General features: G+C 31.4%; 1 protein-coding gene across 1 annotated transcript; it reads right to left on the minus strand.

Annotated features, from left to right (window-relative positions):
* Positions 1-2,044: 2,044 nt before the first annotated feature.
* Positions 2,045-7,681, minus strand: LOC149898282 (odorant receptor 4-like). Its single transcript, XM_090115321.1, has 11 exons — positions 7,578-7,681; positions 6,708-6,847; positions 6,271-6,423; positions 5,942-6,121; positions 4,944-5,096; positions 4,482-4,605; positions 4,016-4,112; positions 3,268-3,369; positions 2,869-2,957; positions 2,418-2,484; positions 2,045-2,191 (listed from the first exon to the last, which is right to left on the minus strand). Exons 2-11 carry the CDS (start codon positions 6,820-6,822, stop codon positions 2,135-2,137), a joined length of 1,137 nt encoding a protein of 378 aa, XP_089971447.1. The 5' UTR covers positions 6,823-6,847; positions 7,578-7,681; the 3' UTR covers positions 2,045-2,134.
* Positions 7,682-26,317: the final 18,636 nt, after the last annotated feature.

Raw genomic sequence — 26,317 nt, forward strand, 5'->3', positions numbered from 1 at the left:
CCTACGTTACGTTTGTTATTATTTTATTGAAAGTTCAAATTACAAATACCTTAGACAAATACTTACAGAAAATGATAAAATATTCACCAGTCCTCTCAATTTCAGTTCATTACATTTCAGCCTTTGTGAATTGTGAGCGTAAATAAATCGGTCAACCTATAATTTATACTACCTATACTTATAAAAAACAAAGCTGAAAAAAAGAATGGCTAAATAATGTGTAATATCATATTTTATAATATGCGTTTATTATGTTCACGTGTAAGTTCACACGAATGCCTTCCCTTTTATGCGTATTTAAACATAATATAATAGCGTGTGAATTAATACTACCAATGCAAGATATTGTTCTTCTATTTATACCTACGATATTTAAGTATTTTTATACCTACTTTACTTTATAATAAAATGCTAATCAGTAAACGCAGAGACAAGCTTACACCAAACTTACAGACCTAGCTGCTTCGCGCAGCAATTGCTTCACGAGGCTCGCTTTGTGGGGACCCGCCTTTCGACTTTTATTACGACATACTTTTTTTTTTTAAATATACGCACAATTTTCTCGTGTTTACTACAAATTATAGCGAAAATTATGCGAACAATAGGTTTGTACTCAACAAATTCTCTCTGTAAATAATTCCTGCCCCAACTACGAGTAATAAAAGCGCCTGAAGTTTAAATTTAAAGTGAAAAAGTTGAACTTCTCGGACATTTTAACTGGCGAGATAGAATTTCGATAGCATTGATAATAGAATTTGTTCTCAATTCCTGTAGTTTGTAAGTTTTCCGTACGGTATTTATAATTAAAAATTTTATGTAATTAGGTAGATAATGATTATTAATTAACTTATTAAATAAATTAGAAAGATTCTTTAGAATTACAGCTCCTGAAAATTGTTTTATTCTTGATTATGGCTAACTGATGTACCTAATTACCGCTATTTCTAATTTCATATTTTATAACATGACGAGATAAATTATATAAGTAATATCTCGAAATACGGCTAATAATCGCTCATCTGTTATGTCACAACAACTTATTTTGAATAGATTTATATATTTTTTCCTACTAGATAGAGCACAATTTATTTTTATTGAAACAATTTTGGTATCGGTATTCATTGTAGGTTATTATATACTATATTACTAATATGTATTAATAAATAAATAAAATTCATTTATTTCAGGCCACATAGCCCATATAATATTAGTAAAATCTTATTCTAGTGTTAGTACGTATATTACAATTACCTATATTACCTACATACATTTATTTCTACAGCTTAATTTAACACCTTTAAAACAATATTAAATCTCGCAATGTTCTAGAGCTTTAAACCTAATTTCCACACAGAATATGACGCCAACTTTTGGTTGTTTTCTTCGACAATTGAGTAAAAAATAACTCAATCAAACTTTTCACATTTGTACATAGTAATTTGATGTCGCGCGGCGTAACAAATAGCATGAAAGATATGACAAACGTAAAGAAGGTCTTTACTTCTTTATTATTTTTATTTTATTTTATTTGGTGTTTGGACTGTAGATATAGGTAAGGTATACGGTATGGACGCTACGCTCCTAACGTATGACCTACTTAAATTATAAAAAATTACCTTATTTTAGAGGCTAAGACAAGATTTTATTTCAATATATATTTTATTTTACGTTTTTAATAGGAAAATTCATAAATTCCCACAAAAGACTGGAAGGCGAAATTTCGACGGAAAATATTGCTTCGAATTCTAGCTAGCTTTTAATAAGACTCTCAATGAATTGTTACAATTCTTAAGCAATAAACTTTATCCAATAAGGTATTTAATGGAATGCGATTGCGGAAAAGGTAGGAAATTCCAAGATACAACCTCGTTTTATTGCAAAAACTTAATGAATTGCTTCACGCCTGTAAGAAAAGTCTTTTCTATTATTTATTAGTCAGGTACTCTGAATTATGATCATGTTATTAGATAAGGAGAGTAATAAAATACTGCTTTTATATTGATGTTTTTATTTTAGCTTAGGTTTCAGTGATTTATAATAAAAAGTGCACGAGCGTAATTGTAGAGGCGGTATTATTTTAAGAAAAATTAAATTTTCATAATACCCTATTTCTTTTTGCTCAGTGTTGAAGAAATCATGGATTATATGTGTTTATCAGTAGCGTGAAATACGACCATGATGTTTTAATTATCTGAAAAAAAGAAAACAATTTGTTAGTCAAAAAAATATTGTTCCTTATTTTAGGTACCTACCTTCTTTCTTCTCTTAGCACAAAGTAATACCACTGCTAATAATTATACTATACGTAATATAGGTACTTACTGAGAAATAGAATAAAATAGATCTTAGCCCTTCGGTATGTTTTTTATTTAAATATAGAGATGCAAACATCGAATATTTCGAAATATCTTACTTACCGTTGTATAGCTTTCTAAGGAAATAATAGAAAACCCGTATGTAGTTACGTAAACTTCATGTTGTGATCTGAAAATATAACAAAAGTAAATTGTAGACCCATGATATTAACTTTTAGATTCAATTAATATTTGTTTTAATCTATACTAAATTACTAATATTATAAAGCTGAAGAGTTTATTTATTTGATCGCGCTAATGTCAGGAACTACTGGTCCGATTTGAAAAATTCTTTCGGTGTTAGATAGCCCATTTATCGAGGAAGGTTATAAGCTATATATCATCACGCTAAGACCAACAAGAGCGGAGCAACGCGGGTAAAACCGCGGGGCACAGCTATTAATTAGCTATTCTTTAGATGTTCTTTATAAACCTTATTTACGTATATTTTAAACAAAAGCTAATTTAAATTTAAAACTTTAGAAAAACTAATATTTGACACAAATTAGTTTACCTATGAAGCATTATAAGAATCAAACTTTTGATTCTCTTTGAGACATTGTACCACCCGCTCTCATATAGAGCGTTTGCGACTTCCTTGCTCTGGAATACAAGTTTAAATTAAATATTTCATTTATGTAAGTTCGTAATTATGAACAGATCCTACATTCTAAAGACTGATGTGAATGATGTATTAGGAGTTATATTGGTCTTTTAAATCTAATAAACAACCTTTGTAAATTTTAATTTATAAAAGGAAAAAGCATATGCATGAATATTAATATTAATAATAGTTAATTACATTTAATGCGATATTATTTATCATGAAAAGATACGCAGAAAATTATAGTCTACAGAGAATAAACTAAGTATGTATTAACTAAGTTACAAATTATAAGTACATAATACTTACTGAATCGAGTAGACTTTGTCCATACCAACACAACAACCATATTTGCGTCATAGAAGACGACAGAAACATCTTAAATTTTAGTTCATTCCATTTTTCTAGATACTGTGATTAAATAAAAGAATTAACAATTAGGGAGTTCTCCTAGGACCTAGAGGATACGAATTTACAATCTACAAAATTGTTCTTTACATTGAACTTTTAGTTAAAAGCTCACATCTCTCTGTAAAATAGAGCTCTACACAAGGTGTGTATCTTTTTAAACAATACTTAACTCAAAATTATCTATATTAATAATTATAAAAGTATAGTGTATATACAGGGGGTCCCACTTTCGGTATACTAAGCGCAAAGGGACTTGTAGTTTTGCATACGCTGAGTACGTAAAAAATAATTATAAAATTCCAGACGCATTTTTTTTTAAATAGAGGAATTCTTAAAATTCCATGTGTACACCCCCAACAAGCAAACCGCCCAACTTTGCCACCCGCATGTGAGCTATCGTTTAAGATTATGTTTTCATAGACAAAATACTCACATTAGCGAAGCGGTATATGCCGGCTGCGCGAAGCTAGAGACGAATACATGGATTTTAAGGAAAAATTTAGCAAAAAATTTTTCGCGTAATTTTGTTATTTAAGTATTTTTTATGTGATCAGTGTATGCAAAACTTCAAGTCCCTTCGCGCTTAGTATACCGAAAGCGGGACACCCTGTAGAGTGTATATAATAAATAATAAACAGATACGTACAACAATGCAAATTCCACAGAAACATATTATAATGGAACTGTTCATGAAGTTCACCAACATAGAGAAATTAAACATATTCTCAACTTCGCTTGATATCCTGTCGATGGATAAAAGAAATTAATAGTAAATATAAATTTACAAACAGTTTTTATATGTAGCACTACAATAAAAATAAATGAAAAATTAGTGATAATAAATGTAACGTTAGATATTTTTCATAATAAAATTAGCTTGATCCTCCATCTCTCCTAATCGCACACCTAATTATTATTGAATAATTAAAATTCGAAACTAATCCATCTGAGTAGTTACAACTTGCAATACATTCTGTAACTGAAAACTGTGAAAGCAAAGAATTAATTATCTTTATTAGACTGTTTAGAATGACATGGAACTATACTATACATAGATTTAATTGAAAAGCTCATAATTTTAATGCTTTAAAACTAAAACTTACTAAACTTACCGTATTAGAGCTTGGTGGCGAATAACAATATCTCTTATTTCGTTCAAATGCTTTTTTTCCCATACTGCTGCTGTTAAAGATTCTAACTGCGGCTCATTTTTACGGAAAGCTTCGCTATATTTACCTAAAAATGAAAAAATAACTATATTTTTTTCATAAAGCTACTGAAAGTTTTAAATTGAAATCATTGTTGCCAGAGCCAGAGCCTAAGATTTTAACAACTGCGTTGAACGATATTCAAGTATCAAAACTCGATATCCCACCTAAATTATATGCTTTATTAAACGAAAAAGAGGGAGGTTCTATGTTCATCTGTATGTATTTGCTTTAAGGTTATTATAAAAGTGTATACAGTATAATTATGTTACTAAACAGTAAACATTAAAGTATTATCAGTTTATTATGTAGGATTTTTTGTTGTTGCGTTGTTGAAAATGTTTTTACAATACTTTACATACATACCTAAAGGAAAATCTTTGATAAGTTGATCATCTGTAGGCACGTATATCATCTGCCGTATTCTGAGTGATAATAAATCGAACTGCAGTGTGATGTTACTTAGAAAGACGAAGAATAGAAGATCACTCGCTAGCATGAAGAATACTATGCTCATACCTAGTGGAATAGTCTTAATTAAGAATGATAATTATTATTTACATCTTCGTGAACATAACTACTAAGAATCTTCAATCTATACAATTAAGTAATTTAGTTAAAACACGCTTAAATTCTTAAAATAATTATTGTACTGTCTCTAATACTTGTGGTGTACAAAGAATTAAATCTGCCCGTTTCAAGTTGGTCAAAATCAAGTCTAAAGGAATGTGTTACATACAAACATACCTACAGGTGAAGCTAATAAAAGGATGTGCGACTATGGGAAACACGCTTGTGTATGTTTATGTATGGCAGTTGCAGAAAAATTAGTCCTGATGATTGATGATTTCTTCAGAGCAAAGTAATAATTACAGCACATTTATTGTATTACGACTACCATCTATAATATCGTATCCCCGACATTAGATGAAAATGCTTTGATTACAAATTATGAAGAAACTTCCGATAGAAGCTGTAATCCGTCTTTTGATAAGCCAAGGTTCTTCCCGACAACAACAAGGACTATAAAGTTAAAATCAATACCGTCTAATCTCAACAGCCTTTGCTGTTAAAATTCAAGTCACTCGATAAAATAAAAGCGAATATAAAGCTTCTATACTAAGCATCTTGTACTCATCATTTATTATTAAATTCCTGAAAACTCTTGAAAATATACTTGAAGCCTGTTTTCTTTTATACTACAATGTTTATACAAATTTTTATTAATTTATCAGGACTCTATATTACCAAGTGCTTTTTATTAAATGTGATGGTGCATTTGAACAAGTATCTACAGGGTAAATTATGACAACTGTAGTTAATGTTAGGTGCGTTTTTATAATAAATTTTCTATTTATTCTCACATGCATTAGTTTGAACAAAAAGGATGAATGGATACGCTTTCAGTTGATATTCGTCGAATGGTAATACGTATTTGAAAGCCAGGACTAAAGGTGCGTCCAATCCAAACAACCGTTTGATGATTTGAAAATATGGAGGGAAATTGTAGAAAAATATAAGAGCCATGTTGCACCAGAAGTAGCCTGAAAATAAGAAGAACTAAATATGTTAATAATAGATAAAACTCTCTATATAATTAGAAAATGTCACGTAAAATATAAGGGCCAGACTCTGGAGCTCATCAGTCTTGATTTATATGTAATTTTAATCCACAAGTTAGTTATAGGGTTACCTTTTACAACGATATTCATTTGTTTTATCATGTTACGAACGATATTCTGTTTGTCTTCAGACATTTCTCCCTTCGGCCACATATCCTTTAGTTCAAAAATAATGTGTTCAAATACCGCTCTATTGCGGACTATTTTATATGATTTCGATGATGCTGTATTGGTTATAAATAATTTAATAAATTTAATAGTTTTTTTTACATCATTAAGTATATCTAATCAGAAATTAAATTTAACTATTCATAATTTTTTAAACCCCACAGATAAATAACATAAAATACTTTATGAATATGATTTATTATGATCTCAAAGCATGTCAAGAATATTGTTTGATCTAATTTTGGGTGCAGTATCGATTATGTATGTATTTAATTATAGATATAATTTATAAACAACAAAATAGACAAATATATTTTAGTTTTTTAGCTAAAATACTTACCAACAGCGACAAACCCAACGCAAGGCATCACAACAACAAGATCCTCGAATGTGCGAGATTTGAGAAATGTTATCGTCATGTTAGACGTACCCATCAAACAGAGAGTAAACGACATCCAATAATAGGAGATACAGAAAAGCCTGGAAAAGTGTAGGATTTTATAACAAGGCAAGTGGTTGGCAATAGGGATTGTTTTTGTGACTCTACTATTAATTTTTCTTTGACACTGTGCCGTAAGCATTTTGCACATCACTCATACATACATATAAAAGATGTAGGTAATCTGCATTCTGTAGAGAAAAAGATTGACACATTAATTATTGCACCCGTAAAAAGTCAAAAAATTGGTCGATAAAATTTTAATTTTTATATCCTAGTCCAACCCGAGCGAAACCGGGATCAGCGGCTAGTTAGTTATTGTGAACATGTAGATGATAATAACGTATTTAACTACAACGATAGCCGATAGTAATTAAAATTCATTCATATATTAACGAATTGCTCTCAATCGAAAAAGCTTTTTAATTGACCAGTGAGTGAAGTGCCCCATTTTACGTGCAAATAATTAAACTTAAATTAAACTGGAACGGGCAATTTTCGTAAATAACTATTGTACCTACTTTTTGAATTCGACTGTGGTTTAATTTTATAAATACCAATGAATAATATATTTGTATCTATAAATATTATATGATATAAGTAATATAATATTGTCTATTACTAAATTAGAAATTATAGGAAAATAAAATAAAGTTTCAAACTGAAAAAAATATTTTGAGCATATTGAATTACCATTACCATTGCAAGATTTATGTAAAATTGTAAATTGGATAGTTGAACAATTTTTTTTTGTATAATTTAATCACAAACCTCAGGAATTTGCTGTCGTCGCAGTTTATGCGAATCCCGGATAACTTCGCAGCAATCTGCGGCAGTTTATACTGGTCATCGTAATCTTTTTCATTGTATGTTATATTATCCTGTTAAATACATATTTTTTTATAATTATTTAACGGTACAGAAAATAAAATAGGACGCATCTTTTAGGTATATAGGCTGCGTTGTGCTTGTGCACGTATAACCTATAAATAATTGATTCTGATCATTTTAGTACTTCAATTAAAATTTTCAACTATAGGTAAGTACCTGGTCGGTTTTGGATTTATGTATATTCTTCTTAAAAAATAGATTCTGTATTACCTTTGCCATCATTTAAACTAATGGATTATAACAATAAAACCTCCCTTTATATATGATTTAAAATAGTAAATATTTTATTAAGTGTTGTGTTAATTACAGGCTTATAGTAGAAGATCCGAACATAGGTCGACCTTCACCGGCGTGATAATAGAAAGAGACCAATTTTATAATTAATGTAGTCGATTAAAAAATCTATTAAAGATGGGTTTGCTGAAAAAAATCCTGGACAGGATATTTTTAGTTAATTATTAAAAAAATCTTTTTATTTTTATAATTATGCAGTGTTGAGACAATAAACAATTTTGTTATAAAACAGCGCTCATGCTGATATATATTTTTTTCTATCATCCCATCAAGTGAAAGTAATCGGTACGGACATGCCTGTTTTTACCTGCCAACCTAGCAGTTTGTCCAGGTAAATATTAGAAAACCCTATGACTGCACATTCTGTAGGTTTCATACTTCAAGTCTATTATAATTTTTTTTATTATCTTGATAACCTACTGCAATTAATTAATAAAAAATATTTTTTAAAAATTAATTAAAATGTCCTGTCCAGAATTTTTCCAGCAAACCCATTTTTAATACATTTTTTAATCGACTACATTTATTATAAAATTGGTCTCATTTTATTATCACGCCTGTGAAGGTCGACCTATATTCGGATCTTAGACCATTATAAATGGTATTTGTACCTAGTCGTTAATTTAATTATTGTTTGAGGTGTAACGGTGTTAGGTAAAAGTTGTTATTAGTTATAAGTGGCTAAGCGTGTTGTTGTTTGCTCTATTATTTTAGTAGTTATTTCAATCCTTTTGTTTTTAATGCCAACTAGCTTTCCGCTCGCGGCTTCGCCCGCTTAGTCTAAAATCTTAAACTATAATACAATAAGTATACTAATACTTATAGTAAAACTTCCCTCGACAATCACTCTATCTATTAAAAAAACCGCATCAAAATCCGTTGCGTAATTTCAAGATTTAAGCATACAGACACACACGGCTGAAAGTGATAAATAAAATCACATAGATACATTAACTGTTACATTGCTCGTATAGACTACAAGCCGGCATAGGAAAAAATATGGGTCAAATGAACCACCAGGGGACATATCTAGAACGATAGAAGAGCATAAAATAATAAGATTCATCACTATGCCGTCACTTGTAAGCTGTCCAACTGAGTGCAGAGGAGAATTCAAAAGTACAGGTAGACTCGGTAAATTTTGGTCATATATTTTTGTACGGCATTCTTAACCATCGATAGATCCATTGAAAATAATAAGAAACCGCTCAGTGCCGTACAAAAATGGTGGTCCACCAAGTCAGAATTTTTATTTAATTTCCGAGAGTTACCGGGGGTAAATTTGGTCATTTGACCATGTACGGCATCTGTGTCATACTATTGCTATACTGCTTTTAATCCATTATTCCGCAACGCCGTACAAAAATCATGGGGACAAGGGGAAAAAATCGAGAGTTGCAATCCCCTCTCTTTCCCCACTCCAGGGGGTCATTTGACTAAGTACGGCTTCGGTTCCAAAACATTATCTAGCACTCAAAAGTACTATTAGAAGCAATGCCGTCAAAAAATAATTGTTCTTTTAAATGTATACCATTAATCATCTTAATTTCATCGAATTCTTGATATAAAGAGCTGTAAGGTCATTTGACCCTGTACGGGAACTTTTTTTTTAACATGATATTGTAAAATTCAATTGTTGTATAGTATTGCCGTTCAAAAGAAACCGTTCTAAAAAAAGTTATAGAGAAATGCAAAAACTGAAATTTTGTAAAAGTTTAAACATCGTAGATTAATGAAATATAATAGTTTTTTACACTTTATTCGTTGTTTTAAATAGTTTAAACATAGATAAATTAGGAAAAAACGATGCCGTACATTTTTGTGCAGACCACATCTTTTAGGCTGATGAAAGAGACGAAAGCTACAATTTTAAGGGTGCTTTATGGCCATCTGATACAGTACGGCATTAACATATTTTTACCCGACTACGGCAAAGCAAAAGGAGGGTTATGATTTTGACAGGTCATGTATGTATGTTCATCTATTCCCTCGTAACTTCTAAACTACTTATCAGAATTCGACAAATGATATATCATTAGAAGCGTCTGAATTGTTCACTGGATAACCAGCGACCAGCTAGCTAAAGGCTATATGGGGTTTCACAAAATCTAATGTGGCGCCTTCTAGCGGACAAAACATACTGAGTAAAAAAATTAAGTTAAGATAAATATGCCGTGTTTGGTATCATTTGAAAGCGCTTTACTTGTACATTTTGAATATGTATATATTACTAGCATTTGCTTGTGACTTTACCTGTATTCATGGGCTAATTGCAAATAATTCACATCTTTTCGTTCATAGCTTCTTTATTAGTTCATCAATTTAACGGAGTCCATTCCACCCGACTCCGACTTTCCAAGGTGATAATTAACCACCTCGAGCTTCTTAATATTAATGTATATTTATATTTTATTATAAAAATATAAAGCAAACATTTCGTTATATGGATTTTTTTCTTTTTCAGATTTTTCCCCTTTGAACCAACGAAAATGTACGGCACATGAAAAAATATTATCTATGCATAAAATACTTTAAAAATAAATTTATTTCGTGTTGTGTCAAATGACCCGCTGGAGTGGGGAAAGAGAGGGGATTGCAACTCTCGATTTTTTCCCCTTGTCCCCATGATTTTTGTACGGCGTTGCGGAATAATGGATTAAAAGCAGTATAGCAATAGTATGACACAGATGCCGTACATGGTCAAATGACCAAATTTACCCCCGGTAACTCTCGGAAATTAAATAAAAATTCCGACTTGGTGGACCACCATTTTTGTACGGCACTGAGCGGTTTCTTATTATTTTTAATGGATCTATCGATGGTTAAGAATGCCGTACAAAAATATATGACCAAAATTTACCGAGTCTACCTGTACTTTTGAATTCTCATCTGCACTCAGTTGGACAGCTTACAAGTGACGGCATAGTGATGAATCTTATTATTTTATGCTCTTCTATCGTTCTAGATATGTCCCCTGGTGGTTCATTTGACCCATATTTTTTCCTATGCCGGCTTGTAGTCATGTCTCAATATACGAAACATGAGAATGGTTTAGTTAGAAATTTTCGGGCTTTCTGAGACAGGAAGCTTTCTAAGTTTGGTAGAGTCGTACTATACTTGCTCTATGTGTAAAAGAGAGATGATAATATTATGTTTTTCCATAGGTAGGAATATTTTATTTTATATTAGTAGCTAGTAAAAAAACGATAATTTGATCAAATAATGTACGATGTACCATGTAATGTACAGTCTATGTAACTATGTTATAATAGTTCAAGTTAAAGTTTATGTTTAAGTTTAAACACTAAACTGAAGAGCACGTGAAATAAAACGACTTGAAAATAATAATTTCTCCGATAAGCTACGTGATGGATTTTTCTTGTTATCGGCGTCTCGCATAATTAAATCATGGACGTGATCAACATTTTTGAATAATGTCTTTTGATTATTGGTATAAAAATATATATCTATGTCCTACGTCTATCCATTGTCTTTCAGTTTATCACTGGTTCTCAACTTCATAAATATAAAAAAAAATCCTTAAGATATAGACGTTAAAGGGTTTTAACATTTTGGCCATAACTTCTTGGTTTATATTATCTTTTATTAAATATAATATAAACTAAGAAGTATTTAGTATTATATAGATAGAGTACACATAGAGTATTATATCTGATCGCCGTATAACATATATATGAGTGTATTTGACCGCCTCCTTGGTACAGTGGTTGACGCGTGAGCGTAGCACAGAACAGTAGAAAATCGATCAGTGAAATAGATGTATAATGCATCTGCCCCTTACCCCACTACCCCACTAGGGGACATGAGACTTCACTTTTATTTATTAAAGCAATCTTGGATGCCAGCAAAAACGTAAAGGATTAAAATCAATTGTAAAATTTGGATTATAGAAACAAAAAAACCCATGAGTTACGGGCGAAGTATGACTGTACATATATTTTTTTGATGAATCCACTGATGAATGATAGGTAAGTTTTATCAAAGTATAAAATCGGATGCGCGTCTCTTAATAATTTCATATTTCACGAATGAAAGTTGATTTCAATGATGAAAGATTTAATTGATTTCGCGTTAAAACCAACATGTTATTTTCAGGTTCCAAAAATTCAAATTGATTAAAAGATGTTCTATTAAGTTTTTAATGCTATTTAATCAAAATGTTCATTCTACTTGTAATAAAAATAAATTAAATAATTTCAATCCTCATTGTAAAATCGTTCAACCTCAACTTCGCTAATGGACTATTCTAGTAATTCAAAAGAACTTGAGGAAAAATAATTTTTCCATTTAACTGTTAACAGGTTAAGAATACTTAATGGGAAAGCAGATTAACCCTTAATATTTAATATATTTATGCAACCTATTAGTAGATTTCGTATTATTTTTAAAATGACCAACTTTAGATAATTAAACTTAAACTTTAACTATTTAAATAACTTGATTGTTGATGTAGGTAATAAAAAATGATGATATATTATGTAGTTTTATTTTCGTAACATCCTACGTTATTGATCCAGCAGCTGATGATTGATGAATGTGGTAATTGAACAATTTATCTACTAGACCTAGAAAGACCTAGACCTCTGTGCCTAGATCTAATATATTAAGTAAGTTTTCCATATTATATTCTTATTAGTTAAAGATATTCACCTTTCATTGCTTCTGAAACATATATAATTTGACATAACCAAATTTTGAGATTGATTCCAGGTAACGCGTCTTTTACGAGATAAAATTTCCCCAGAGTTATAAAACACCTACATAAAAAAATACGTACGACTTCCAAATACACCCACCATATATTAATTGAAAAGTCAGTTTTTAAAACTGAAAATGAAAATTAAAACCCAATGAATAGACAAAAGTATCCACATAATTAATCTTGTTGTAAGTAAATATCTCTATTGTTTGTAATTATTATTTGTACGAGTTACTGAAATGACTTCCTTAATAACCGTTGGCTTATTTGTACAGACATTTCGGGATTTAATAAAGGCCGTGTGTGGATAGGGCGCGCAAAAACGGAATATTAAAAGTAAACAAAAGTAGGTTATTTGAGATTAAAGTATATAATATGTATATATTAACTCGGCTTGTAACGTTTTAAACTTTTAATGGATCACCCGACCATTTTTACTTTATTTTGGAAATGTTTGATGTTGAATATTAATTCTGGTTTACTATAATATTCTGTCCAAAAGAGAGAGAGAGAGAGAGAGAGAGAAAGCAGATAATACGTATGCATTTTACTAACATTAAATAAGTATGTACTTTAAAAACTCACTATTATCTGCACTACGTTACCTTCGATAAAATGGCAGAATACTTTATTAAAATTGATCTCAACACGGATAAATAATATTATATTAAAACTCCTATTTAGCATGCACAACCTTATTCCTCGCGTGAGAGTTCATTGTTAATTATGTGTACCAAAAACGTAACAATTGTCCTGTCCTTGCGAGGCGGCATAACGTCTTGCTTGATGTGACAACCTAATAACTTTTGATAAAGTTAAACACCAGTGCCGGAATTGTATTGTTTGAGGCCCAAGATATCTTTATTCTTTATGAATAAAGTAGACTCTCGTAGAGTAATTTTTAATAGAGTCTAAAAATGTAGAGCAATTTTGCTGAGGAATTTATAAAATGTAGATGTATAGGTCTACCAGAATCTGATGGCATATTTATATTTAAGAAATAAAAGATTTTCATGTGGCAACTTTATTTGACAACTATCAAATTGGTTGTCAAATTATTTGTCTTCTTTGCAATTGATGAATAATTTTTAAGATTTTGTCTAAAAAATCTTCGAAAATTTAGATAAAGCCGCTGCGATCACAAGCAAGCGGTGTTGTTTATAATGTGTATAGAAAAACATTCGACGAAGAAGGGTCAAACACATCACAATTTTCAATTTTGATATTTTATTGGTAAATTGGACTTACCCGTTTTGATACTTTAAATTAAAAATAATTATTAGAGCTAGCGCGCACGAGCAACTTTGTCTCCGCAACTATTTTGTCTCTCCACCCATGGGCTAGTATGAAAGTACGCGCACGTAGCGACGCAACTCCCCATACAATTGATGGGAGAGACAAAATAGTTGCGGAGACAAAGTTGCTCGTGCGCGCTAGCTCTTATATGTAGGTAACTATAATATTGTTTGTTGTTTACAATATAATTTTATGAAAACTTATTACAGGAGTTTCCAATACGGCTATTCGTCAAGTCCAAGCTGCCCAAGTCAATTTTATAATGTGTGTATCTGTTAATACTTACGAAAATAAACATAGTTTTATTTTATTTTTATTTTATTTTATAAAAAAATTATAAGCAATCTAGATTTGATCTGCATTATCATTACATCCATATTTTCAAATGACATAATGATAATGAATATACAAATATAGGTATGTGTAAATAATAATATGTATTACCCATATAAAAGTAATATGTATATTATACATGTAAGTATGTACCTACATAATATTAAGTGGATATCTCATTATTAAGTACAGTATTGTCCACTTATGTAATGTGACTAATGATATTGAGGACAAAATAAAAAATAAGCAGTATCAAGATCGTTCAGTCCATTTTCCCTAGGGTTGCATACTCAAAATTTTGATTTCCCTAATTGCCATCAGATTCTGGTTTACCTATACCATTGTTCTTGATATTCCATAATTAGTATCATAATATTAGCTGTGGACGTTTGGGGCCCCAGACGTCGTTTCTCCGGGGCCCCTGTAAATTTTTCCGTTTGTCGCCTTGTTCTTCCGCTACTGTAAAAGACGCTCGATTTATGAAACGTAATTACTACATAAAATTTAATAACAATTAACAGTTTATTACTAGTGTTATTTCATCATATACTTTTTATATGGTTCTTATTTCTTAACATACATTGATAATTTCGGAAAACCCTCATTAATGTACTTCCACATATTTTACATTTATTGGTCATATTGATTAGTTCGTGAATCGATTGCGATGGCGCGATTGATTTTGATATTAATTTTACGGGCAGATATAACTCACAAGATGAGGATTCACTAAAATTATCGTGTTTCTTTGATCTTATAAAATACATTCTATGTATCTATTATGAAAACAATAACAATCAACAAGAATTCTAAATTATATGAAAGTTTTGAAATTTTGAGTAAAGTCGTGAGTAACGATTAATTTAAACACTCCTATATTTTCTTTGAGAGATAAATTACATTTAGCAGTTAAAAGAAACACTGAACGAATTATTTGCTACGGAACTAGTTAGGAAAATAAGCAAATGTAATATTGTTGCGTACTCAAATATAGTATATTGTTAATACTAATACGATAACGAGGAAAGATTTTGTTTGTTTGTAACAAATAAGCTCCGAGCTTTTGGATTAATGGATAGATTCTTATTCCTTTTTGATGCTACGTTATTCCTGAAAGACTGTAGGCTCGTCGAATTCGGATGAATCCTTAATCTAGAATAATTGATTTAAACAAAATCTGATGAACTCAATGATTTATTATCGGACGAACTGTTTTTCTTCTTTATTAAAAAAAAAGTATGGCATAGATATTTATCATTGTAATTTTTCATTAAACTCAGTATATATATATATACCTACCTACATGTTTTATTTTTCATAGATCATAAATAAAATAAGTATAGATTAAGAAATATTACGAAGATATTTCCGTAAAAAGCAAAAATAGATTTATGCAAATTTGCGTAGATTTCTTTCATTAGACGCAAATTTGATTTCTTATCCTGTATATAGTTAGCAATTGCTAAAATTTTATCTAAATAATCTATTTTTGTTCATTTATAAATAAAATGTGTATGTAATTATTGTATTCAATACCTACTCTGACAACCCTTACATATTGTTAAAATACTTTTATTTTATATAGATATACCTATGAAGAAACCACGTCCTACTATCATACCCATACTCAAGCGAACGAAGTCATGGACAGAGTTAGTGTAACATAAACCTTTTCAATCAAAAGTTTTATTTGGGAATAAAAATTTACGTCCACTCTATTCCGTAATAACTTAAGCGTAATAATATATTTTTACAGCCATTAAAAACCAACGGACGTATAATAGAGCTTATGATTCTTGTCTTGACATTCGAAGAAGATTAACTAACTGAAGGAAGCCAAAAACAAGATACATCGATTAATTTTCCATGAAATTTTCATTTCGTTGTCCGTAAAATACACCCTTTAAAATTATAATTTGTCTAGAAACCAAGGCTGAGAATACGAAATTTTATGAAAATAAGCTCTGCAAATGATTGGGTTTCAGATAATTAAAAGAAAATGTCCCGCAAGTCTTTATTGCCTCGTTTTATGGCATAATTATACCGCTTTATAATATTCCAAGAAAATTATGTTTTTGGAAGTATTTATTATGAAAATTAGGAGATATCCTCCACCTGTAGGATGTATTAGATCACAATTCATTATTCATGTTTCAGAACGAAAAATGAAATGAAATTAAGCTACTGCGGTAGCTACTATTAAGTATTCTGTGCTACTGAGGTGTTATTTGCATTATTGACACTTTGATATTTTAGTTTTATCGTATTCAAACACAAATACTTTACAAACAAACGAGAACCTATTTTCAGTTCAGTAAATGCTAACTTATCTTACGAAATACGAACGAATTATCTTATAACTGTATTTATTGATAACGTTAATTATAACTTTAGATTGTTTTGACGATTAAGTATTATGGAGGTACTAGGTAAGATTAAGCGCTTATTAAATAACAAACAGGGATATAAACCAATTGTATTGTCATTCGTAGAAAATTACAAGAGCGAAATTCGTCGGAAAACATGTTTGTAAAAATCGCGTTGATGTAGTCTGCCGTTTTGCAATAAAAGCTTTAGTAGATTAGCATTCACGTAAGGTAATGTAATGAAAAATGTGTGATGCTACGACGTGAAGGCAATGGGATAGAAATGGGTTCGCGCCTGCGGACCTGTATCCAAAGATCAAAAGCGTTCAGTCGAGCTGTAGGCACACAGCGCGCTACTCGATCGCGCGAATTTTGCAATGACATTACGTAAATGACATGTCGTTTCCCGCGCGTTTTGACATAAGTGTTGCGTTCAAAAGTTGAAGAGTGTTTAAAAATAATTTATTTATTTAATCCGTTAAGCAGTGGCTGTGTTTTAGTGAATGGAAGTTATTTTTATTAGTTTTAATTTTGTGAAGGAGAACAAAAGGTGAGTGAAAAAAAATTCAATCATTGAAATATTGACGTTGATAAAATTTTGCGTCTCTCACTTAATAACTAAAAAAATCTTTAATTCTATAAATAACTTTGCATGCATAAGGCCTTAGGATTTTGTCAAAGAGTCATTTAAAAAAAACAGATACCAACATCCGTCTTCCCACTATTTTAATATTTTCCCGGATCAAAAACAGTGATTCATGTGAATCAAAACCAAAATCTATTTTGAAATTGCTTTCTTTATTACGACGCCGTTATTCGACGCATTCTGTATTTTTAATAAGAATCCGTTTCAATAACACTTTGATCGATTGCTTTCATCTGTTTCTAAATCCATATTGACATATTATTATTAATCCGAAAGAAGCTTTGTCCTTCTCATCGAATATATCGGATTTGATGAATGTAGAGATTCAAGGTTCAAAAATATATACTTAAAATAATAAAGGGATCTTTTTCTTTGAACAAACGCGTCAAAATTTATTGACGAAAGGATGAGCCACATATTGCTAAATGTAAGAACAAAAACAAATAGGTTATACTTAGGCATAAAAACAGTGCAACCATCTGTTGAAGAGAAATCACTAAAACATCCATATTTATAGAAATTAGTCTTAAAATTAAATAATTTTAACTATTTCCTTATATAAAACTTAAAAAATTTGGTAAAGTGAAAACATGCACAATTTTTGAAATATTTTATTGTTTTCTTTTGCGGGAATGTTTACAGGATAACGTTTGTCGAGTCAGCTCATTCTTGCTCAGTTTAAAAGCTCTACTTTCTATATCTCAAATCTCAATGTACCTAAGTATGCTGCAAATGCAATACGTTAGAAAACTAAGAACTTTACCTATTATATTTTCGAAATTTACACAATTGAATAAGTTAATAAATGCAGTGGTTTATTAATTGAAATTTGCATATCAAAATAAATAATAAGGTAAGTTCAACATTTTTTGCATAATTTATAGGTATATTATGTCTATTTGTTCCGGATAATCTCTACAACGGCAATACTGATATCAAGAGGCTTCCACTGGCAGGTAGTTCTATCACAGATTATTATTAATGAAATAGTTAGTAACGTTTCTACTTATACTTGTATTTTTGTAATGCTGTTTTTTGTAAGGAATAAACAGGCTCGAAATTCTTGACCGATAATTTAAGCAATACCTAGATAGTAATTAAAACGTTTTGAAAAATAAAAACTTCATGAATGAAACAATTATGGAAAAAGCATTAAAAGATTTTGACGACAACAATAAATCATTAAAAATATGTTTCAAGTACATAAAGGGTAGATATAACAATATGGTGAAAATGAGAAGCTTTTAAAAAGACTGAAGGAGTAGCTTACCGCCCGCGGCTTCGCGTGGGTACAATTGAAAATATAGCATGACAGACGTTATATATTCATCCGGTAGTCATCTGGGATTTATTTTTTTCTGTATAAAAAGCTGACGACCTAACCCAATATTTGATTTATTTTTAAGATTTTAATGATCCATCCATGATACATCCACCGTTCTTCGACCCAGATGGAAAGTAATATCTATAGTTGATTTGGCATCAGATATATCCAAACAGAGAGTAGTTGATTTTGAATTAAGGATATAAATTATAACATAATCGATTCAAATCCAAAATTGAATTACAATTTTCTCTATCAGTTGCTCCACATATCTGGCATCATCGCATTAAGATTCCGCTAACACAAACGCATTCACCATCCATACGTCCCGAATCTGTGTTTATTTTAGGATATCATTATATTATGTACCTACCTATAACACAATACGACATAAAGCATAATTTTCTCCAAAAGAAGCGTTGTGCGCGTGTGACCTTGTACGTGCGTATCGTACCATTGTCAACCATAACGAATATTATGTTATAGAGTACATAGTCTATGGTAACTTCCGTATCTAGAACGTTGGCTTTATGAAGTGTGTTACATAATAAAAAGAGGTTTGTCCAAGTGGCAAGGCTGAACTGTAGTGGAGAAATTTGAGAAGAAATTTCATATATTTCTTATACTTAGGTACATAATAAATGTTTACTAATAATATAAAGCTGAAGAGTTTGTTTGTCTGTTTGAACGCCCTAATCTCAGGAACTACTGGTCCGATTTGAAAAATTATTTCAGTGTTAGATAGCCCATTTATCAAGTAAGGCTATATGCTATATATCATCACGCTAAGACCAACAGGAGCGGAGCAATGCGGGTGAACCCTCGGGGTGCAGCTAGTATTGTATAAAATACGTTTACCTATACTATACATTTGTACAGAATGGGTTATGTATACGGTTCACTGCTTACTGAATTTAAAAGAAAACAATCCAATCTACAATTCCAACAAATCAACATAAACATACACAAGGAATCTATTAGTTTAAAAATAATTATTCATCCGTTAACGGATTGATGTGTAAAATCTATTAGATTGTAATTTTAATCGAAGCTGTTGAAATTTGCTGTCGAATTTTAGTTAAATATCTGTAAACTTTTAAGTAACGAAGATGCCTTTCAAGTTGTAAAAGCTTAAAGTATAAGAAGAACTTTGTTAACTTCATTTTGAAAGTTCGGTCTTACTAATTGCTGGTATTAGTTACAATGTAATCTAATAGAGTTGATGCCCTGTCAATACGATACGATTAGAATTCAGTTTATTATATTAAAGTTAAATTTATTAGGGCGAGCGCGAAAACTATCGTCAAAGTATTCGTAGCGTCATCGAGAAATTTGTATAGAAATTTGATGAACTTATCACGTTATTTGAGTATTTTTACGAGAAAACAGAACACCAACACAAATGAAGTTAAGTGTCCGTTTGTATACATGGCTGGAACAAACCAACACATATAAACATGTTTGACTTCCTCCGATTGTAGTTGCTTCTGAAATTAGGGGACTATAAGGAACTTTCATTGTGGTGATGGCTAAATGGTGGATGGCTGGATGGTGGCTAAAACTTCAAATAAGCTTCAAATATAAAGTTTTTGGGCATACCGTTTTATAGTTCTACTCATGCTCTATTACATAGAAAATATAAAAGATATAACGAAGAAGTAAACTCGAGCGAATATATGGAAATGACAAAGCTTGTTAACCTGGTCCCCAATAAAAGAGTCCTCTTGTTTTGCTTTTCCCTCCGATTGAAATATATCAAGCATAATATTCTTTGACGTTTCGCTTTTCCTTATACGAGTCAGTTTATGACGGCAGTTATATCGTGGTGAAACAATATATCCTGTCGCTTTTCCTCTCTCCGAAAGGTTTAGACGTAATCCACCTTTGATTCGACATAACTTGGACAGACATCCCAACCAGCAAAGATGTCCTATAACAATAACTTACATCACTAAAAAGCTTTTTAAATGACGTATAACAGTGTCGCGGTGACAAGCTTGTTGTATAATAGCGTTTAATGAGATGATTTTGCTCTATAATTATACACAGCAATTTTGTCCCATAACAAGGTGATGTAAACGTTTATATCACTATTTTATACGGCGTTTATAGAGCAGCTCTTATCCAGATTTTGGTACAGCAATAACAGGACGATATTATCACATAACAGCGCTGGTGGTCTCTTTTTTACAGCAAATTAGTGCAATAAACGATTCTAGGGTAACCTTTATAGTCCCCTGCCTATAGAGGCGTAAAAAAATCTACAATAGGACAATTTAGTGTTGTAATGGTTTTCCTTATTACTATTATAGCACTGTGAATCTTCATGGTTGCTGAAACTCCATAATAGAGCAATTAGGTGATATATCCGAGTTTTATATCACTTCTTTGTAACCTAATTGAATTATATTAGTGTTTTTCTGCCCATTATAACGCAGTGGTTTAATAGCTGAGTGGTCAGAGTTATAGGACTGATTTACTGTATAAAAGAGTTAATAACTCTGTTATGTAACAAAAACGGCGTATTAATGTAGTAAAATGCGACACTTACGAGAGATATACGGCCTATAAGAGAGTTTCTTTCACTTTAAAACAACAAAAACCTGCCATATTGTCAGCACCGTCTCGTAAATAATTGAAGGGTTCTATTTAATAATCATGGATTGAATGAATTTAAAAAAATCGCAGCTTCAGTAACGATTGTCACCAGACAAATTCAAGGTGAGGCTTCGAATACGGACAATGATTCCGTAGAATCTGTTACATCCTATGAACAAAACCAAGTTAACAGCCATCATGTGGTTTGTGATAATTCAGAAGCAGACCATTCAGACACTAGTGTTTTGCTTGACACTTCGGGATCGGAATCTAAAAATCGGAATTTACACTAAAAAATACAAAATAAAACATGTTATGGGTTTTCTATTTACATCAGGGAACCCTACTAATTTAATCCAGTATATGGCATGACAGTTGTCAAAACTACGTTCGTTTGCGGACGTATAACAGCCACGGAGTTGCTATTTGGCATCCTATAAAGCAATTTGGTGTAAAATTAGTTTTTTAATTACTTAAAACTCAATAATTCGAGGGGGGCATGAAAAAAACAGCGTAATTATGCATATAATCTATCAGTAAAATTTCATTCACAAGTCAGTTTATGTATCTAACATAATTAACAGTGTAACAAAAATTAATACTCGACACCACGATGATGGTTCCTATAGACATTTACTCGTATTATCAATTGGTACACGATTTACCATTTTGTATTATAATTATAGCGTCGCAGTGACTTGTACATCGCAACTTCGTGCTACAAAAGATTTGCGGTTACTCTTAAAACACAACTTCGCGCTGTAACAGCATCGCGGTTCCTTTTATATCACTACTTCGCTCTATAACAGCATCGCGATTCTATAAGTGTACTCTTCTATAGGTCCAATTGGCATCTGAGTTGCTGCTACAGCAACACAATACCATCAAATGGCTTTATAAATGCGCCACTTTGGGGTTTATACAACGTTCTTATCACCCTTATAGAACTACCAGTTAGCACCTCTGAAACGTTCTTATCCCTTCTATAGAGCAACGATTTGTTGGTTGGGATGGGCCAATTTTGGGTGTGATAGGTTGACAATAATAGAATTGTCACGTCATCAGAGATAGGATATTTGCCCCTTGTAAGTGTAGGATATGTTTTGATGTTTATAAATCTATATTTAGTTTACTCAGATTAGAATAATTAAGTATAGAGAATTATAGACATATGTAAGAGTGACATGTATAATAAAAATGAATCGCGAAATGTGTTGGTAAGCGCAAAACTCTAGAACGGCTGAACCAATTTCGTTTCATTATTTTTTTTTAATATTTATTGCACTACGATGGTGGTTCTTATGGAGAGAAAAAATAAACATGTACCACGAGCGAAGCTGGGGTGGGCCGTTAGTTAAGCATAAATAATTCAAATAAAGCAAATACGTAAACTACAATAATAATTAAACAACTGCGTAGATATTATAGAGATGAAAACAACACAGACTTTGCAGTTTCCTTCAAACGGGAACTTTTCGTCTCTATTCAAATCACTTACAACTTTCGTAATACAGCTTACAATTTGCAATTTAAACGTAAATAAAACCCGAGTGTTCTTTTACTATTAGTTTTTTATATTCCAAGGTTAGAGCATACATCTTTGGCTTATTATAATTACTTATAAAATGAATATTTCCTTTGAAGAAAAACAGCTAGTTTAAGGAAATAACATGACATATTCGGTCAACGAAGTGTACTGGATTTGCTTTGCTCTTTGTGGATTTGTGTGAACGTGTTCCAAAGTGGATTGTTTCTGATATAATAACCATATTTTAGTGATCACATCTTCGTAGAAAAGCATACGTATCACTGATTTCAGAAACAATTTTAAACTGAACAGGATTTTCTCGTGTGGCATGAAGTTTCGGTTGAAAATCTGATGAGCTCGACGTACAGTCTTCTTTAGGAGATTATTTTTCCAAAAGCCTAGGAGAGATGACTGTGTAGTAATGATACCTCGTTTTGTGCAAAATATTAGCACAAACTATTTGGTTTATTATTTTTTATACTATAAAGAAGATAATAATTATATTATTTAATAAAGTGTTATTTTTCTTTTTGTTTTGTTTGAACTATGTATGTGTTAAATAATGGGTATGGTATTGCATTTTAGATAAAAACATACAGCCCCCCGTATGTTTTTCGGTCGGTTAAAATATTGTTCTATCCCAAAACAGTTTTAACGGCCATAACAGTCTTACAACATATACGTATAAATAGACGCATATTGATTAACGGAAAATGTGAAAAAACATTCTAAAATTATACTTATATTGGAGTATTTTATGTGGCAAGGGAATACGAGCGCCAATTGGATATATTTTACCTCCATAAGATCCTGTTAGTAAGCAAGTAATTAACAGTGAACAACAAGTTTTAAGAAGTTCCATTACTGTTATTAATTTAGCGGTTTATTATAAAAATGAGTCCATATAATTACGTTTTTCATTTTTAGTAATTATAATAATTGAATATATTAGTAATTATTTTACATAAGTACTTTATATTTATTTTATCATATCCATTCAGTATTATATGATTTTTTGTACAATCTTGCGAGTACTTGCGTCCTACTAACAGTAACGTAACCTATTTAGGGCTCTATCCATTTTCGATAATGTACAGTGCGTTCTATCGAATCCTATCAAAGAACGGCCATCTTATGTACACAAAGCAATTCATTTTCATTCACTCAATATGTTAATATTACAAAAAAAGGACTTGTAGGAAGATGTACGTCCTATTGGTTTAGTAACTGGTTGTTAACTTGTTGCTTTGTTGGGTCGTCAATCTTTGCAGAAGAAAAAGATTTGTCAATGTCTATTCAATGCTTATTTCTCTTGATTGCAGTGATTTTTATACAATGTTTGTTTGTAATAATATAGTCAGTAGTATTGCAACACATCAAGACATCCTAAAATTTTGGATGTTTGATGTGTTGTTTAGGACCGAAATAGTTCCGGCTAACTGTCTAAATGCCTCTTGAATGATGAAGATGCAACAGGTTACTATAATAACGCTATAATATAAATTATAATTAAATAGAAGTTTAAGAATCACGACTTTGGACGTGACCCTTATCGGATGCTCTCTGAAGTATAATAATTTCAGTTTAAACTAGTGCACATTATCATTTACTGTCAGAAGTTTTAATGGGGTACAATGATTTATGTTTGGGAAATTGACCTTTGAACTTACGAAGATTAGCAAGGAGCTACTAATCTTATAAAAATTAAACTTTTAGCTTCTTTAGATCAATATGTACATGCTCATCTCCTGTATATTATATCACACAGGCTATGTCTAGTAAGAGAGCCAGAGACTCATATCTAAAATTGTATAAACAAAAGGTCAAATAAAGATTTATTTATTTATTTATATTAATGTCACTGTAAAATTGTAAACATTATTATATTAAAAATGTATTAGAACAAGCAAATGTTACGGATCACAATTTTTCAACAGTTTACAAACTCCCAAGTTTTTAATCTAACAGCGACGTATAAAAACTTATATTTTCTGTCTGACTCAGTTTGAAATGAGGTCACGTAAATAAAAGTTTTATTGTGTTAAGAAGAGATAATATGTCCTGTTACATTTCAAATCAAAAGCCTCGTTATGACGTTTGAAGCTTTAAAGGTTTTATATGCTCATATAAGCGTTATTTGTATGAGCATTTTTGTATTAACTCATTTCAAGTTTTATAGAAAACTAGCTTTCCGCCCGCGGCTTCGCCCGCTTTGTCTAAAACATAATAAATTATATACCAAAACCTTCCTCTTGAATCACTCTATCTATTAAAAAAAACCGCATCAAAATCCGTTGCGTTGTTTTAAAGATTTAAGCATACATAGGGACATAGGGACAGAGAAAGCGACTTTGTTTTATACTATGTAGTGATAAAAAGAGTACAATAATTGGAATTAAAACAAAATATGTGGTGAAAAATAATAATAACATTAGTTTATTTATATCAGGTATGTATAAAGCGCAATACACATTGAGCCCGCCGGGCCGCCGACATATGTCGGCAACTTTTTGTCGGCGGTCTAGTTGGCGGCTTCACTTATTACAAGTCGGAAAATTTGGTCGGCGGCATGTCGGCGGCATGAGATGAGAAATTTATTTGGCAGTCAGTGATTGCCGTGTGTCGATAAAGGTTGTGTGGTTTTGGATTCCACAATACCTCCTTCTCATGATAAAGATTAATTAACGTAAGACATTTTTCGTCGTCCCACTCCATGTCGTAAAAAATACAAGCATGTCACAGGTCGAGCGTCGCCACTCGCCGGGCAACTGAGCGCAGGCGTACCCAAGCCGCCAACATGTCGGCGGGCAACACGCGCGGGCGCATGTTGCCGACATGATTCTTTTCATACAGGCCGCCGGGTTGTGTCGCCGGGCTTTGTCGGCGGCCCGGCGGGCTCAATGTGTATTGCGCTTTAGTTCAGAAAATAGAGAGCACGGTGGAGATTTTCATCAAAGCTCTATTTTGATGTTTATCTAAGAAGGGCTCTCTAACTTCGTATCAAGAAAAGGATTTCAAGTGTTAAAGAGCTTCACGTGTATTTTACTCACGTGTGCACTCTTGGAATTCAACAAGGCATTCTTAGTACAAATGTTTGGATGTAAAATGTTCTCATATTTGTACGTGAAATTGAGCAGATACTATATTGTATGAAAGCGTCTTATAATAAGCAAACAATTAATATGTTATTGATACGTTTGAAGAGATTTGGACATAAAGTTATGTAGAAATTTTCAGCTATTTCAACTAGCTATTACCTTGTTAAAATATTATAAACTAGTGGTCCGCCCCGGCTTCGCCCGTGGTACATATTTAGTATCCTATGTCCTTCTCCTGGCTCTAAACTACCTCTCTGCCAATTTTCAGCTAAATTGGTTCAGTCGTTCTTGAGTTATAAGTGAGTAACTAACACGACTTTCTTTTATATTATATGTATATGTCACGGCTAAAGGTAGGTGAGAACATAAACTTAAGATTAGCCGGCTAAACTTAGGTTTATTTTCGACGAGGTGTTA

The sequence above is a fragment of the Colias eurytheme genome, chromosome 23 (genome assembly GCF_061535395.1).
Source record: "Colias eurytheme isolate Ceu_HAF_F1 chromosome 23, ilColEury1 Martin Lab GWU primary, whole genome shotgun sequence".
NCBI classification, from domain to species: Eukaryota; Metazoa; Arthropoda; class Insecta; order Lepidoptera; family Pieridae; genus Colias; species Colias eurytheme.